This window comes from Desmodus rotundus, chromosome 3, assembly GCF_022682495.2.
Source record: "Desmodus rotundus isolate HL8 chromosome 3, HLdesRot8A.1, whole genome shotgun sequence".
In the NCBI taxonomy this organism is placed as follows: domain Eukaryota; kingdom Metazoa; phylum Chordata; class Mammalia; order Chiroptera; family Phyllostomidae; genus Desmodus; species Desmodus rotundus.
Genome location: NC_071389.1, coordinates 168,245,495 through 168,258,902, shown reverse-complemented (window position 1 = coordinate 168,258,902; position 13,408 = coordinate 168,245,495). Strand labels below are relative to the sequence as shown.

At 32.4% G+C, this 13,408-nt stretch overlaps 1 protein-coding gene across 4 annotated transcripts in view; it reads right to left on the bottom strand.

Moving 5' to 3' along the window:
• KRAS (KRAS proto-oncogene, GTPase) overlaps window positions 1-13,408 on the bottom strand; it is a 39,557-nt gene that overhangs the window by 7,330 nt on the left and 18,819 nt on the right. For 2 of the 4 annotated variants that reach the window (XM_053921714.1, XM_053921713.2), the window contains exons 3-5: window positions 10,931-11,109; window positions 9,008-9,167; window positions 1,655-1,778 (exon numbers count right to left, since the gene is read on the bottom strand). In XM_053921714.1, coding sequence (XP_053777689.1) covers window positions 1,659-1,778; window positions 9,008-9,167; window positions 10,931-11,109 — 459 coding nt within the window. In that variant the 3' untranslated portion in view covers window positions 1,655-1,658. Of the gene's footprint in view, window positions 1-1,288; window positions 1,290-1,654; window positions 1,779-9,007; window positions 9,168-10,930; window positions 11,110-13,408 lie in introns of all 4 variants that reach the window. The other 2 variants (XM_053921715.1, XM_024575454.3) reach the window with 2 other exon arrangements.

Sequence of the window (13,408 nt, the reverse complement as noted above, 5' to 3'; positions counted from 1 at the left end):
AATTTTACCACACCTTCTAAATTAATATATTCTTTAGATAATGATACTAAAAAATATCAAGAGTTCATAAATCTCAATAAAAACTGATGCCAGTCATGTTTTCTTTCCTCTTCTGAGTTTAGATTAGTACTAGACTACACAGTATCTTTTGGAACAAAATCTATTCCGATATATATGTTATACTTTTGGGAGCCACATTATTTCTGACCTTAAATTCATAAAATAAAGACTAACTACCTTTAGTTTAATCCGCACAATAAATAATAACTTACAATTTTATCTCACATTCTCACAGAACATTATTTATTACAAACAACATACATCAAAATCTTAAGCTTTGGTATAAAGTTTATGGCATCTATTGAGTAAAATGTTTTCTGAGCAAGACCAAATTTAAGATGGGTTGATTTAAGAAAGGAAATTGAGAAATTTCATACAATAAAATCCAATTGGACAGCTATTAAGTGCCAGGAACCTCATTAGGCCATGGTTATGCAAAAATTAAAAATATATGATTCTGGCTCTCTAAGGTTTTACTGTACAGCAATCAAATATAAAAGAGGTTATTTCAATATAACAGGGTAAGTGCATAACAGTTAAAAACATTATACTGGGAATATACAAGGGCATTATACTTAGAAGTCTAAGGGATTAAAGATTCTTAGAGAACAGATTAGAGAATCATGAATGAGTGTTGATTAATTAAGACTAGAGGATAAGAATACTATTATTCCAAACAAGAGCAACAGCCAAGCCTTGAGGGAAGATAAGAAAAATACAGGGTGTTCATTTACATAAGGACAAAAACATTTTCAAGGAGTTTTTAGAGCTAAGGCCAAAGGCTGCAGGGTAAGAAGATGTTAAGAGCCATCTGTAGCATGCTACGAAATATGAGATTTCATTCCATAGTTAACAGGAAGTCAGTGACTGGATTTAAAGATAAGAGAATGATATTTAAGTATGTCTCTCTGGCTGAACTGTGAAGGAAGGCAGCAACATGTAAACCAAATAAGAGGTTTTAATAGTCCCAGGAAGAAACCAAAGAGGCCTGAACTTATGATGTGGAAAAAGTTAGAATGTAACATCATAAGAATTTGTGGTTGTCGCCACATGGGGGTGAAAAAGAAGTATGAAGGGGTCATCATCCAAAGACTCCCAGGTTTTGACTTGGGTAAAAAGTGATGTTGACACCAATGAGTTAGAATTGTTAAGAGTGGCCCTTTTCCACCTTCTGGGCCATTCAGTCTTATTACTCTATACGGTTTCTTAGTATTTTTTCTTTCTAGACCCTGTGACAAATCTAGATTAGTCCACAGCCATCAAAACTGCCTCAAGTAAAATTAATACCCATAAATAAAAATATACCAATATTTTTATTTAAAAATAAAAATATACCAATTATGGAAACAAACTACAGATTTCTTTTTAAAAGACATTTAATTTTTTTTTAATTCTTCCTGGAAATTTTTAATTTATTTTTTTACCTCTTATTCCCCTTCACCATTTTCACCTGTCCCTCCCCACCCACCTCCCTCTGGGGTTTCTTTTAGTATTTCAAATTAAAAACCCACACCTATGTAGTTCTAAAGTGGTTGCTACTTTGTTACCTTTGAAAGACATCTGCTTTCTGCCAAAATTAATATGCTGAACTTACCAGATTACATTACAATGCATTTTTTAATTTTCACACAGCCAGGAGTCTTTTCTTCTTTGCTGATTTTTTTCAATCTGTATTGTCGGATCTCTCTCACCAATGTATAAAAAGCATCCTCCACTCTCTGCATTGCAAAACACAACTTCTTTACAGTCTGTTTCATTGCTAATAATAATTTATTGGGACAGCCATGTGCAAGAAGTTTGAAATTATGAGCTTTACTTAAGAATTTCTTTTTAAAACAGACATCAGATTGCCTGACTAAAACTGGGGATGCAGTTTTAAAATATGGCTTGAATCCTGGTTTGTTCTTTACAGTCAGTTTTGTAATGGAATTAGAAGTTAAAAAAATTAAATTAGCAATTAGAGGACATGATGAAAAACTTAGGTACTTGTATTAGTGCAATCATTTTACTTTGCTAGTCATAGAATTAATCAAAACCTAAAGTTAAATTTAAGTTGTTTAACTTAGGGAGACCAGATGCTTTATGAAGTAGCACTGATCCCCACCCCTCCCACTCCAACCCTGAGGGGGAAGTGAGGAGAATAGTGGTACAAAAAGGATTTTAACCTTTGTTTTTTAAAAAAACAAAACCCCAAATACATATACATCTCGAAAAAAGTCAGGTGAAGAGACTGGAATCTTGAGTTCTCCCTTCAATGACAACACTGTCCAGTGAATTTCCAGGATGGACAAGTGGAGCTGAAACTGAGACTTTTGTAGATGGATTAACTACATTATTTAAAGAAAACTGCTAAATGAGGGCTGTTTACCATAAAATTCTAAACATTATGAATTGCTTAACATATAACAGTAGCAGTGCATTCTATATCCTGATTACAAGTTTTAAAAATAATTTTTAGAACAGTCTCCAATTATACTGGCCTCATACTTTCTATTTTAATCCAAATACTCTAAACAGGGAAAAGGGACTTCTGCGTAAGAACCACGGAAAGAAAGCTATGATGACAAACACAATTGTATATGGTCACATGGAGATCAACAAAGTTTTTAATGTCTTTCCCAGTCCAAAAAATTAGGCCACAGCCAAAGGGGACAAAGTGTTTAGTTAAATTGATGTACTGCTAGTTTGTCCAGAAAACTATACCACCAAAGTAGAAGCTTACATCTAAAAAAGAAACACAAATATTAATCTACACGTAGTGCAAATTAATTTGAAAGATGTAATATCTGTGTGCATTCTTCTTAAAGAATGAATTAGGTGCTTAGGAAAGCTGGTCTATTTTACTGCACATTTAACTTAAGTTTAATGTTTTAAATTTTAATTTTAGGAATGAATTAATTACTATGGGGATTGGAATATTTTAACTCTGGGATTGGTAACATCAGTCTTTCTATGGACTGAATGTGACCAAATGCTCTCAGCACCTCAAGAGCTAATACATATCAATTGTACGATTTGTAGTTTTAAATTAAATCAAGCACAGAGAATTGGCCATTTAAGTATTAACTGAAGTTAAGTCGACAGTGAAGGCTTAATTTTTGCATGCAGAAGTCATCGCACATCCATTGTTTATTCATCATAGGTAAAAGAAACAAAGGCACTTCAATTCTTTAGGGTATATTAATTTTTTATAAATCTCAAAAATATATCAAGAACTCCTTCACTAGAGCTTGTTAATTTACTGTTAAAGTAAAACTTTAAACTAATAAACTCAGTTTCCGTTAAGAAGTAGGCATTTAAATAATATGTTGTTTATAAGTAAAATGTGTATCTCAAGCCCTGACCAGTGTGGCTCATTTGGTTGGGCATTGTCCCTCAAAGAGAAAGGTCGCCAGTTCGATTCCTGCTTGAGCATGCCTGGGTTGCAGGTTTGGTCCCGTCTGGGAGCACATGAGAGGCAACCAGTCGATGTTTCTCTCTCACATTGGATATTTCTCTCCTTCATTTTCTCCCTCCCTTACCCTCTCTCTAAAAATAAATAAATAAAATCTTTTTAAAAAAGTACATCTTAAGAGTTACTTGTATCATCCAGTGATATGTTTTTATTCAGCTATCTCAAATAAAAACCACTATAGCCCAAGAAAATTTCTACCTTATTTTTAATGAAATCAATTTAATCAACTAGCTAGCTAAGCTCAGTGCAAAATACAAATTTCCAACCACTTTCTGAAGTCATTAAATATGTTGGTACTTTAAAGTATATAATCATTTGTACCTGTATATTTTATATTTTAATATTTTATATTTACCACTAATTCTCAAGAAATTATTTTTACTCCTAAGTCCTTGAAAAAATATATTTGAAATTATCAATGTTCAATAATATAAATAATTTAAGGCATCGAAATGACTTTCATATAGCATGTAAAATGCAAAGCATGAACTAGCATTTGAAATTTTCACAAATTGTCAATTTGAAAATTAATGAAATAAATTTAAATGTATAAATTAAACAAACCAGGTAAAAGCTCATATTTTTTAAGAACATAAAGATTTTCTCCTGTTTTTAAAAAGTTACGAGGTCAATGTATAAGTACTTAACACATGCTATGAGAGGAGAAAAACAGGGTTTTGTTCCTCTATTAATTTAGCAGAAGCAAAGTTTGATTGTAACTTATTTCTAAAATCAGTTTGAAAGAGTCTACTTTGTAAGTGTGCACATCCCCATCACCAATACCAGAATATATGATTTTGTTTTCAGCAATGCAGAGAGAGAATCGGAAGCCAATGATTTAAAAGAAGAGACTACTACCCACCACCAAAATACTCAGTATTAGGACCTCAGTGGCTAAAATAACAGTGAGAAACAGTTATTCCAAAGTGGCTGTTCACTAATTTTTATTACTAGGAAATTTAAATTATGTTTTAAAGAATCAATTATTTACCATATTTTCTCAGATTTAATATTTCTTATTTTTTGGTAACATGTTTCAAGGTCATATGGACATAAGAGATTATTTATCGTTGTATGTACCTTAAACTACTGGCACTGGCACAGAACACTGGTTTCATATTCCAAAATTTGTAGGTAATTTTTAAAGATAAAGTATAGCTGAAACATATTCAATACCCAACTGTGGCTAGTTGAGAAACTCTTAACTGGCACTTAGTGATTTATTCCTGAGAATACATTGCCACATACACTCACTTTCAAGTGTCAGTTACCAAACCTTAAGAACAATTGAAAATACTTATTAGGAACAAAAGTGCACAGGTTTGTACACGTAAATTTTTAAAAATCAAGATATTTGACAATATTTCCAGCTCAGCTATTATCTGAAAACATACTAGTGAGACTAAGGTAATACAGCATTCCATACTGGAGAAAGAACTGTTAACAGCACCATTCCATATTCTGGTTTCCATAGTGCTTTCACTAAGAGATTTCTTTTTAAATAAGTATTTGTTCCTACTGAATGGCTTATTATCTGCAAAAATTCTCCCACATTCTTTCAAGGAAATAACACTTCAAACACTCTAATTATAGACATATGCAAGAATACTAGCTTTCTTGGGGGAGAGGAATGGGAAGAACAAGATGTATTCTAAAAAGCAAATTTGCAATGCCAAATTTCTCAAGAAACCTTTCAAACTACAGCCCATCTTAGGTATTGAAATGCAGGAATACCGCTAATTGGGAGGCTTGGTATGGTGCACAGCAGGTGCCCAGTGACTGGTCCATCTTTAACTCATAAAAAGCTAAAGTCCAAAATATTGATCTCATGTACACAAATTCAACTACTATTAAACAAAAATATGGCACACAACGTCCTAATTTGGTTTGTTAAAATGATTTGGTCAAAAGTTTTCTTTAATGGAGGTCTTTAACAACTAATTTTAGGTATCTAGAAATTAAAAACAAAAACCAGGACACAATCACTCAAAATTTTTAAGTTCATAAAACTAATTTTCACATAATGCTCAAGTTGAGACCTCCAGAAAGCAAAAAAGCTGAATCAGGAGTAGCAGATATGCTGAGAATTCTGCTTCTGTCATCCACTTTACTGAACCTCCCCACTTTTGATTTTAGCAGACTGAAAAACACACAGACAACCACGGTGCCAATGTTTGGTTTCAACAGCCTTTGCCCACACTGCCATGCACTACCCAAGGAAGCCAGGAAAACCTGGCAATTCCTAACTGCCTGGATAAGCATACCTAGGCAGCAGTCTTTACAAAGTAGGGACATAGGGACCACATACAGCATACCAGCAGAAAGTAAACATTACTTTAGCCGTTCAGATGTGGACTAAAATCATTGTAAATAAATATAATTCATTATATCCAAGCCATGTAGAGGACTTTTTAAAGTTGGTAAAAATATATGTTTGGCAACCCTTATCTTAAAGTACTGGAAGAAGTTTGCCCCTTCCCCCCCCCCCCCCTTCTATTTCCCTTTCACAGAACAGAAAGTTTTACTGTAAGTTTTTACAGGCTTACATTAAGTAATTTTAAGTTGAGAAGTCTGCCCTAACTTCTAGTGTTGAATCAAACAATACAGTTCCCCAGAGAACTGGCTATCAATACACTACAACCAGAAGGCCAAATGTAGCCACAGTCTATTTTTTGTACTGCCCAAAGGCTAGAATAAGAATGATTTTTGCATTTATAAAGGGTTATAAGGAAAAAATGCAATGGATACCCTTTGTGGCTCACAATGCTTCAAGTATTTATTATCTGGCCCTTAACAGAGAAAGTGTGCCAGCCCCTAACTTACATCTATGAGAAGCTCTAAATGAATGTCCTGTTCCTACTAACTTGAATCTAATTCTCTTTGGTGTTTGAGTTTTAGGTTCATGCTCAAGACCTAACAGCTACTTCTTTCATGCCCCAAGACCTCAAACTTGGGGCATGAAAGAAGTAGCTGTTAATAAAATACAACAAGGATATGTACATTTATTTTGTTCAAATAACAAATAAAAATTAGCAAATAAGTAACAAAATATTCTGCAGAAAATAGGGCTTAAAATTTTCACAAAACACTGGAGATGTAAAATTTATAAAATTTAAATGTTTCATTTTATAATTTCCACAATTAGTACTTGAATAAATCTTTATAAAGTCTTCCAAAAGCATGCAAATATCAAATTAATTTCAACAGAAGGTGAATAAATATCTGAAAGGCAAATCAACAAGTCTATGTAATAAAAAAATCAAAGATTAGAAACCAAATATCGAGTTATAGTTTAGCAGCATAAATTACATAAATTATCAATAAAACAGGATTTAAATATAATAAAAGTTGAGCACTTAGGTTAAGAAATAAATTATTCCTTTATATCACTATTTTAATTAGTTGATCCACATAAATGTCTACAATGCAAATTGAATTCACTTCCATATCATACATATTACATACATCTTTCCCAACCACCCCCCACAAAAAAAGTATAAAACCTGAAAATCTATTTTAAAAGGAAACCAGGTAGTTTTCTGATTAATTATGAATGCTGTGGTATATTAAAGCATTAACATCAAACACTAAGAATTAACACTTAGTACTTCTGAGACGGTAACCATAGAACAAGGAAAGAAGACACAGCTATTTTAGGCTCATCAAATGAGAAGTGGAGGGTAACACTGTGGGAATAACAAGATAACAAGACCTCCTTTTACTGTTTTCTATGCCTCTCTATTCCATCTATGGTCCATCTACCAAAATCAGCATCACCTGAGAGCCTGTTAAGACACTCAGAATCACAGGTCCCAACCTAGACCCACTGAATAAGAATCTAGATTTGAATAAGCCCAGTTCTCTCATATGCATATTAAAGTATGAGAATCACTGCTCTATTTGCAATTCTTTATATTAGGCAAAGCCTCTTAGGTTTTTTCTTTATAAAATTTAAAATAAAATGTTAGGTAGTTACAAAAGTATTTTTTAAAAGTTACAAATAGTAAATACTGCAAGTTAAAATGTTAATGGTATAATCTAAGTAGTAGGTTTGCAGATGCTTTCAATAAAATTCTTTTAATTCTATATTTGCAAATGTTTCATAAGAAAATGCTGGGAAAGAAAGTTATAAATATTATAATTATGTTTTTTGAGTACCTCGTCTCTTAACGGAAAACAAGGAATCTGGTCAAAGAAGACTAGTCAAAAGAAAAAGAAAAAAATGAAACCTCCTACCAGCCTCTAGACCTTGGGATGAATGTGAATAAAATCTTAATTCTTCTAAAGTGCTGTTTGTCAAGTCTTTCTTTAACTTATAAAACAGGTTTTAAAATGAGATATTTGTACTACAATCAAACTACAAAAATTCAGCTTTTAATCCGAAAACAAAGACTTAAAATAGAATTCACTGTTTTTTCACTGTGTACCAAATTTGTACAACTAGGAAGCAGTACATTTCCACTGGGGAAATAGACATATATCCTAGCTGAATGATGGCTTAAATTTTTACCACTTTACGAAATTCAATGAAAGTTCTAGTTTTTGTAAGTTTAACATGTAATGCGTTCATCAATTTTCTTAACTCCTACTATTACAGTTTTCTGGACTCACAGGTACATGTAACCAGACAAAGCCCAAAACGAATGTTCATCTTGTATGGAACATAAACTAACCAATTTCTTAGTATATGAAAATTGTATTCCATCATATCTTTATGTATTATTTCTTTCTACATTTTTCCTATACATTAAACTTATTTCATACATAAATAATAAACTGAAATTATTTTATTTTACCTAGAGAAAAAAGTTACTTTTAAAATATGGGTATTTTTTGAAACAAAAGTCAAGATCAACCTGGCATTAATTTTTGTCAGAACAACATAGTGACTGAATAACTGAGAATTTCTATTTATTTTCTAAACATTCTCTTGCTTTAATGAAAACTTTCTCCAAGAATAAACATATCCTTAAAAAAGTTGTACGTAAGTAAAATACTTCAAATATAACAAAATTTAATCTAGAAACATGACATAAGACTCTTAATGGCACTTCTAAAATAGGAACTCAGTATTTGTTCCCCTGTTCTTTCACTTTATAAATGTAACAGCCAAAAAAAAATTCCCACATTTCTTGAGTCCTGTGTGTAATATGTGCTGAGTTGAAGAGAATGTTCAATGTGGAAAGAAACCAAAGCCAAAAGTAATACCATGGACTGGATTAAGCAGCACTGCCCTTTCATATCCTTAAGGGAACATTTACCAAATAAATACTGTTTTACTTCCTATTTTAATACAATGGAAAGAAAAACTGATAAATTACATTAAACGATGTAATAGTTTTGCTCTCAGGTATATACATTTATTTATGTTCTTGCCCTCCTACTCCCCAAATGACTTTATTAGGAGATATATTAGTAAACTATGATTAATAATTAAAATCACTTGATATAGTTTGCAGAGAATATATTTGTATTTACTACAATTTTACTTACCTGTCTTGTCTTTGCTGATGTTTCAATAAAAGGAATTCCGTAACTTCTTGCTAAATCCTGAGCCTGTTTTGTGTCTACTGTTCTAGAAGGCAAGTCACATTTATTTCCTACTAGGACCATAGGTACATCTTCAGAGTCTTTAACTCTTTTTATTTGTTCTCTGGGGAGGAAAAAGTTACATGAGAGGTATTAAAAATACAAAACTCTGAGAATCTGAATAGGCAGATTACGACTAGTGAAAATGAAACAGTAATCAAAAAACTCAGCAAACAAAACTCCTGAACTGGATGGCTTCACAGGAGAATTTTACCAAACATTCAAAGAAAAACTAACACCTATCCTTCTCAAATAATTCCCAAAAATTCAAGAGGAGGGAAGACTCCCAAGCTAATTTTACAAGGCCAGCATTATCTTAGCTATAAAACCAGATAAATACATGACAAAGAAAGAAAATTATAGGCCAATATCCCTGCTGAACATAGATGTTAAAATCCTCAACAAATCATTAGCAAGCCAGATCCAGCAATGCATTAAAAAAATCAAATACCATGAAAAAAAAAATACAAAACTCTTTCAAAAATTGTACACACCTTTTCTTATAAAATCTGGCTGGAAGAAAACTTTTAATATAATTCCTGCTTCACACCACACCAAGTTTTCGTTGTTTCTCCTTACCGTTATTGTTTTTCTCCATCTTAAACAGAGAACTATGTCTCTTAAAAGATCAAATACCTAGAAATATACTAAAACTACAATCTAATAGGTTCATATGCAGGTAGGTCACCTGATAAACAAAAAAATACTGAAAATTTTAGACCAAAAAAGATGCTATGCCTAATTTTTAAAATTATAATCTTTGAAACATATACAATATGTTCTTTAATGTTTATGTATAGAATTAAGTATGTTTTTATAAAAACATTAATTACAACATTAACATAACTTTCATATTTCTTTCTCACAAAAGAGAGCGCCAAGTGGAAAAGACTTTGATTTCTATGTGGAAAACACTGACGTTACTATACTCTTTATTCTGTAAAAGTCCTTTTTCGCTAAGATGTGCATAAACTCTAAATTGGGGGTAAAATTTATATTCCTTCAAATTTTTAAGTGAATTTCAAAGATGCAGCATGAAATAAAAAGCCAGTTAATCAACAAAAATATTATCACCCAACCAAGTTTTTCTCAATTACTAGACTATAGAGAAAAATGTAAGAAAATTTAAGCAATATGTTAAACCTCTTAACTAGGCTAACTCACTGTTAAATGAACATAGCCGATGAATGGGATATTTGCTTAATATGAAGTTTTATGAAAACTATAAACCCTCAAAAAACTATACTTAATATAATATAGTTTATATAAGAATATAAACTATACTTAATACAATAGTGATTATTTTAATAAAAGTACTCAGTTTTAGGCTAATTTGTCAGTTTCTTTAAAAACTAATTGTTCTAATACTTCAATCTATTACAACTTTAGAGTTGGGGGGGGCAGTTTCTTAAATATCTAACATACAATTCCAAGAAATTCTACACTAACTATACTTGATTATCTTTAAGGCTATTTGAGTGGCACTGCCTCAATTCCATTTTCATATTTTCGTTGATGGTTTTCATTTTTATGATGGCTCCAGCTTAAAGCTTTGTTTCCCTAGTGCAGAGTGGATAAGAGCACAGGTTTTAGAGTCAAATAGGCCTAGGTTTCAATCCCTGCACCACCACTAATTATGCGATCTGGAACAAATTACTCAACTTCTCAAATCCTCAAGAAGTTCATTTGTAAAGTAGGGATATTATATATCTCATAATTGTTCTAAAACTTAAATTAGATAATTTATCCATGGTGATTAGCAAAGACTCAATAAATGGAAGACAACTTCTCCTTAATGTCAAGTTATTATTGTCAATTTAAACCCACCTATAATGGTGAATATCTTCAAATGATTTAGTATTATTTATGGCAAATACACAAAGAAAGCCCTCCCCAGTCCTCATGTACTGGTCCCTCATTGCACTGTACTCCTCTTGACCTGCTGTGTCGAGAATATCCAGGAGACAGGTTTCTCCATCAATTACTACTTGTTTCCTGTAGGAATCCTGAGAAGGGAGAAACATAGTCTAGATTATTATGGTGTACTTTTATTTTTATAAAGCTGTTAGACACAACTCAAGAAAATGAACGCCATTCAAAACTGGGCAAATGACTTGAAATAGACATCTCTCTGAAGATAGACAAATGGCCAATATACACATGAAAATATGTTCAACATCATCAGGGAAATGCAAATCAAAACCTTAGTGAGCTACCACTTCACAGCCTCTTTTTTTCCCAAAGGGAAAATAACAAGTGTTAGCAAGGCTATGGAGAAACTAGATTCCTATCCATTGCCGGTGGGAATGTAAAATGGTGTAGCCACTGTGGAAAACAATTTAGCAGTTTCTCAAGAAAGTAAAACAGAATTAACACATGATCCAGCGATTCTAATCCTTGGTATATAACCACAAGAACTGAAAGCAGGGACTCAAACTGATATTTGCATGCTAATATTTACAGCAGCATTATTTACAATAGCCAAGATGTAGAAAGAATTCAAATGTTTAGTGACAGATGAGTAGATAAGCAAAATGTGGTATATAAATACAGTGAAATATTACTGAGTCATAAAAAGAAGTAGAATTCTGCTCTGGCTGGTGTGGCTCAGTGGACTGAGTGCCGGACTGCAAACCAAAGGGTTGCTGGTTCAATTCCCAGTCAGGGCACATACCTGTGTTGCAGGCCAGGTCCCCAGGTGTAGGCATGCAAGAGGCAACCACACAGTGGTGTTTGTCTCCCTCTCTTCCCTCTACTCCCTCTAAGACTGAGTATAGAAAAATGGAGCGGGTAACATCAAGAATCTTAAAATGAAACTCTAATTTTCTTAGACTTTTGCTTAATACTCATGCTTAAAGATTTCACATACTCTCTGCAAAAACAGGCCTCAAAAAAGATAAAGAAAAAGAAATGGTGCAATGTGAAGTCTCAGAATAAGAGGCAGGGCTGATGATGGATATAAAGTATAAACCAAGGGCAGTTTCTTACTGTTCCACATGTGGGCTTAGCACTAAAGTGTCTTCATTTCATAAATCACTTTATAGACCATTCCATCACTAAAAAAGAGAATGGTCATTAAAAATTATGTTTTTGATATATTTTTAAAATGTTTACAGTAGGAGAATACAAAGATATGTATTTCTAGGGGTGGGCAAAAGTGGGTTTACGGTTGTGAGTACGCAAGTGACCAAAGTTTATTCTTAAATTATTATTTATTTTTATTGTATTATTTTCCACACATACAACTGTAAACCTACTTTTGGTTATCCATATATATGTAGCATGATCGCAATCAAATATATGTTCATATCAGTGTAAATGTACCTGTAAATGTACATTTTAAATGTAAATGTACATTTAAAAACTGACGGTATTACCTAAAAATGTTAATAAAGGCTGTCTTTGTTGGAGATAATGTAAGAAATAATTTATCTCTTCTCTCATATACTCTGGTTTCTCTTCAGATCGTATAAATCTTTCGCCTTTTTTTTTTTTTAATCTCTTCTCTCTTTTTTCTGGTACTAGATGCTATGTTAAATGCTTTCCCTTTTTGGCTTTTAATTTTCACAAGTGTGAAAGACTACCATATTAGACTATGATCTCATGCTTACCTTTTAAAGTAAACTATGTTTTTCCATACTATCTATAATAAAAATTAATTATGTCACTAGTGAGAAATAAAGGATGGGTATTTATTTTCTAAGCAAGGAGCTCTTTACTAAAAATTCAAACGTTTGACATTTTATTATTTTCACCTATTCCCTTAATCACTTGAAAGAACTCTTGTATAAGTTGAAAACCAATATTTTGTATTTTTGAAGTATAATGAAAGAGCAGGAATTGAGAGCAATCCACTCACTACCCAGGTATGGCTAGCGACCAAAGACTTCTCCTTACCTGCTGCTGTCACCTCACATTCTTTACTCATCAATACTAACCTAAGTCAACCTAATAGTTGACAGTTTCCTTATTCTTTACATATTAAATGTTTTACCAATAATAAAATCAAAATCTATAGTTTCTGGAGCCACACCAGTCTATACTTAAGGGGTGGCTGAGGGTATTACTCACCATCTGCCCACATATAATACCTCCCAGATGTAGCTCAATTAAGTCCCATTTACAAAAATTTCAAATACTTTGTGTTTCAAAACTATTTAATGTGGAGTATTAGTAGTTTTCACATGTATTTCATAACATGTTTCTGTGATGAATACTCCATTAAAGGGACTGAGAGACTGGGAAAGTAGTCCCCCGCTATTTGCCCATCTATCTCACTCCTATTATCTTTCCTTTCCAAACCTT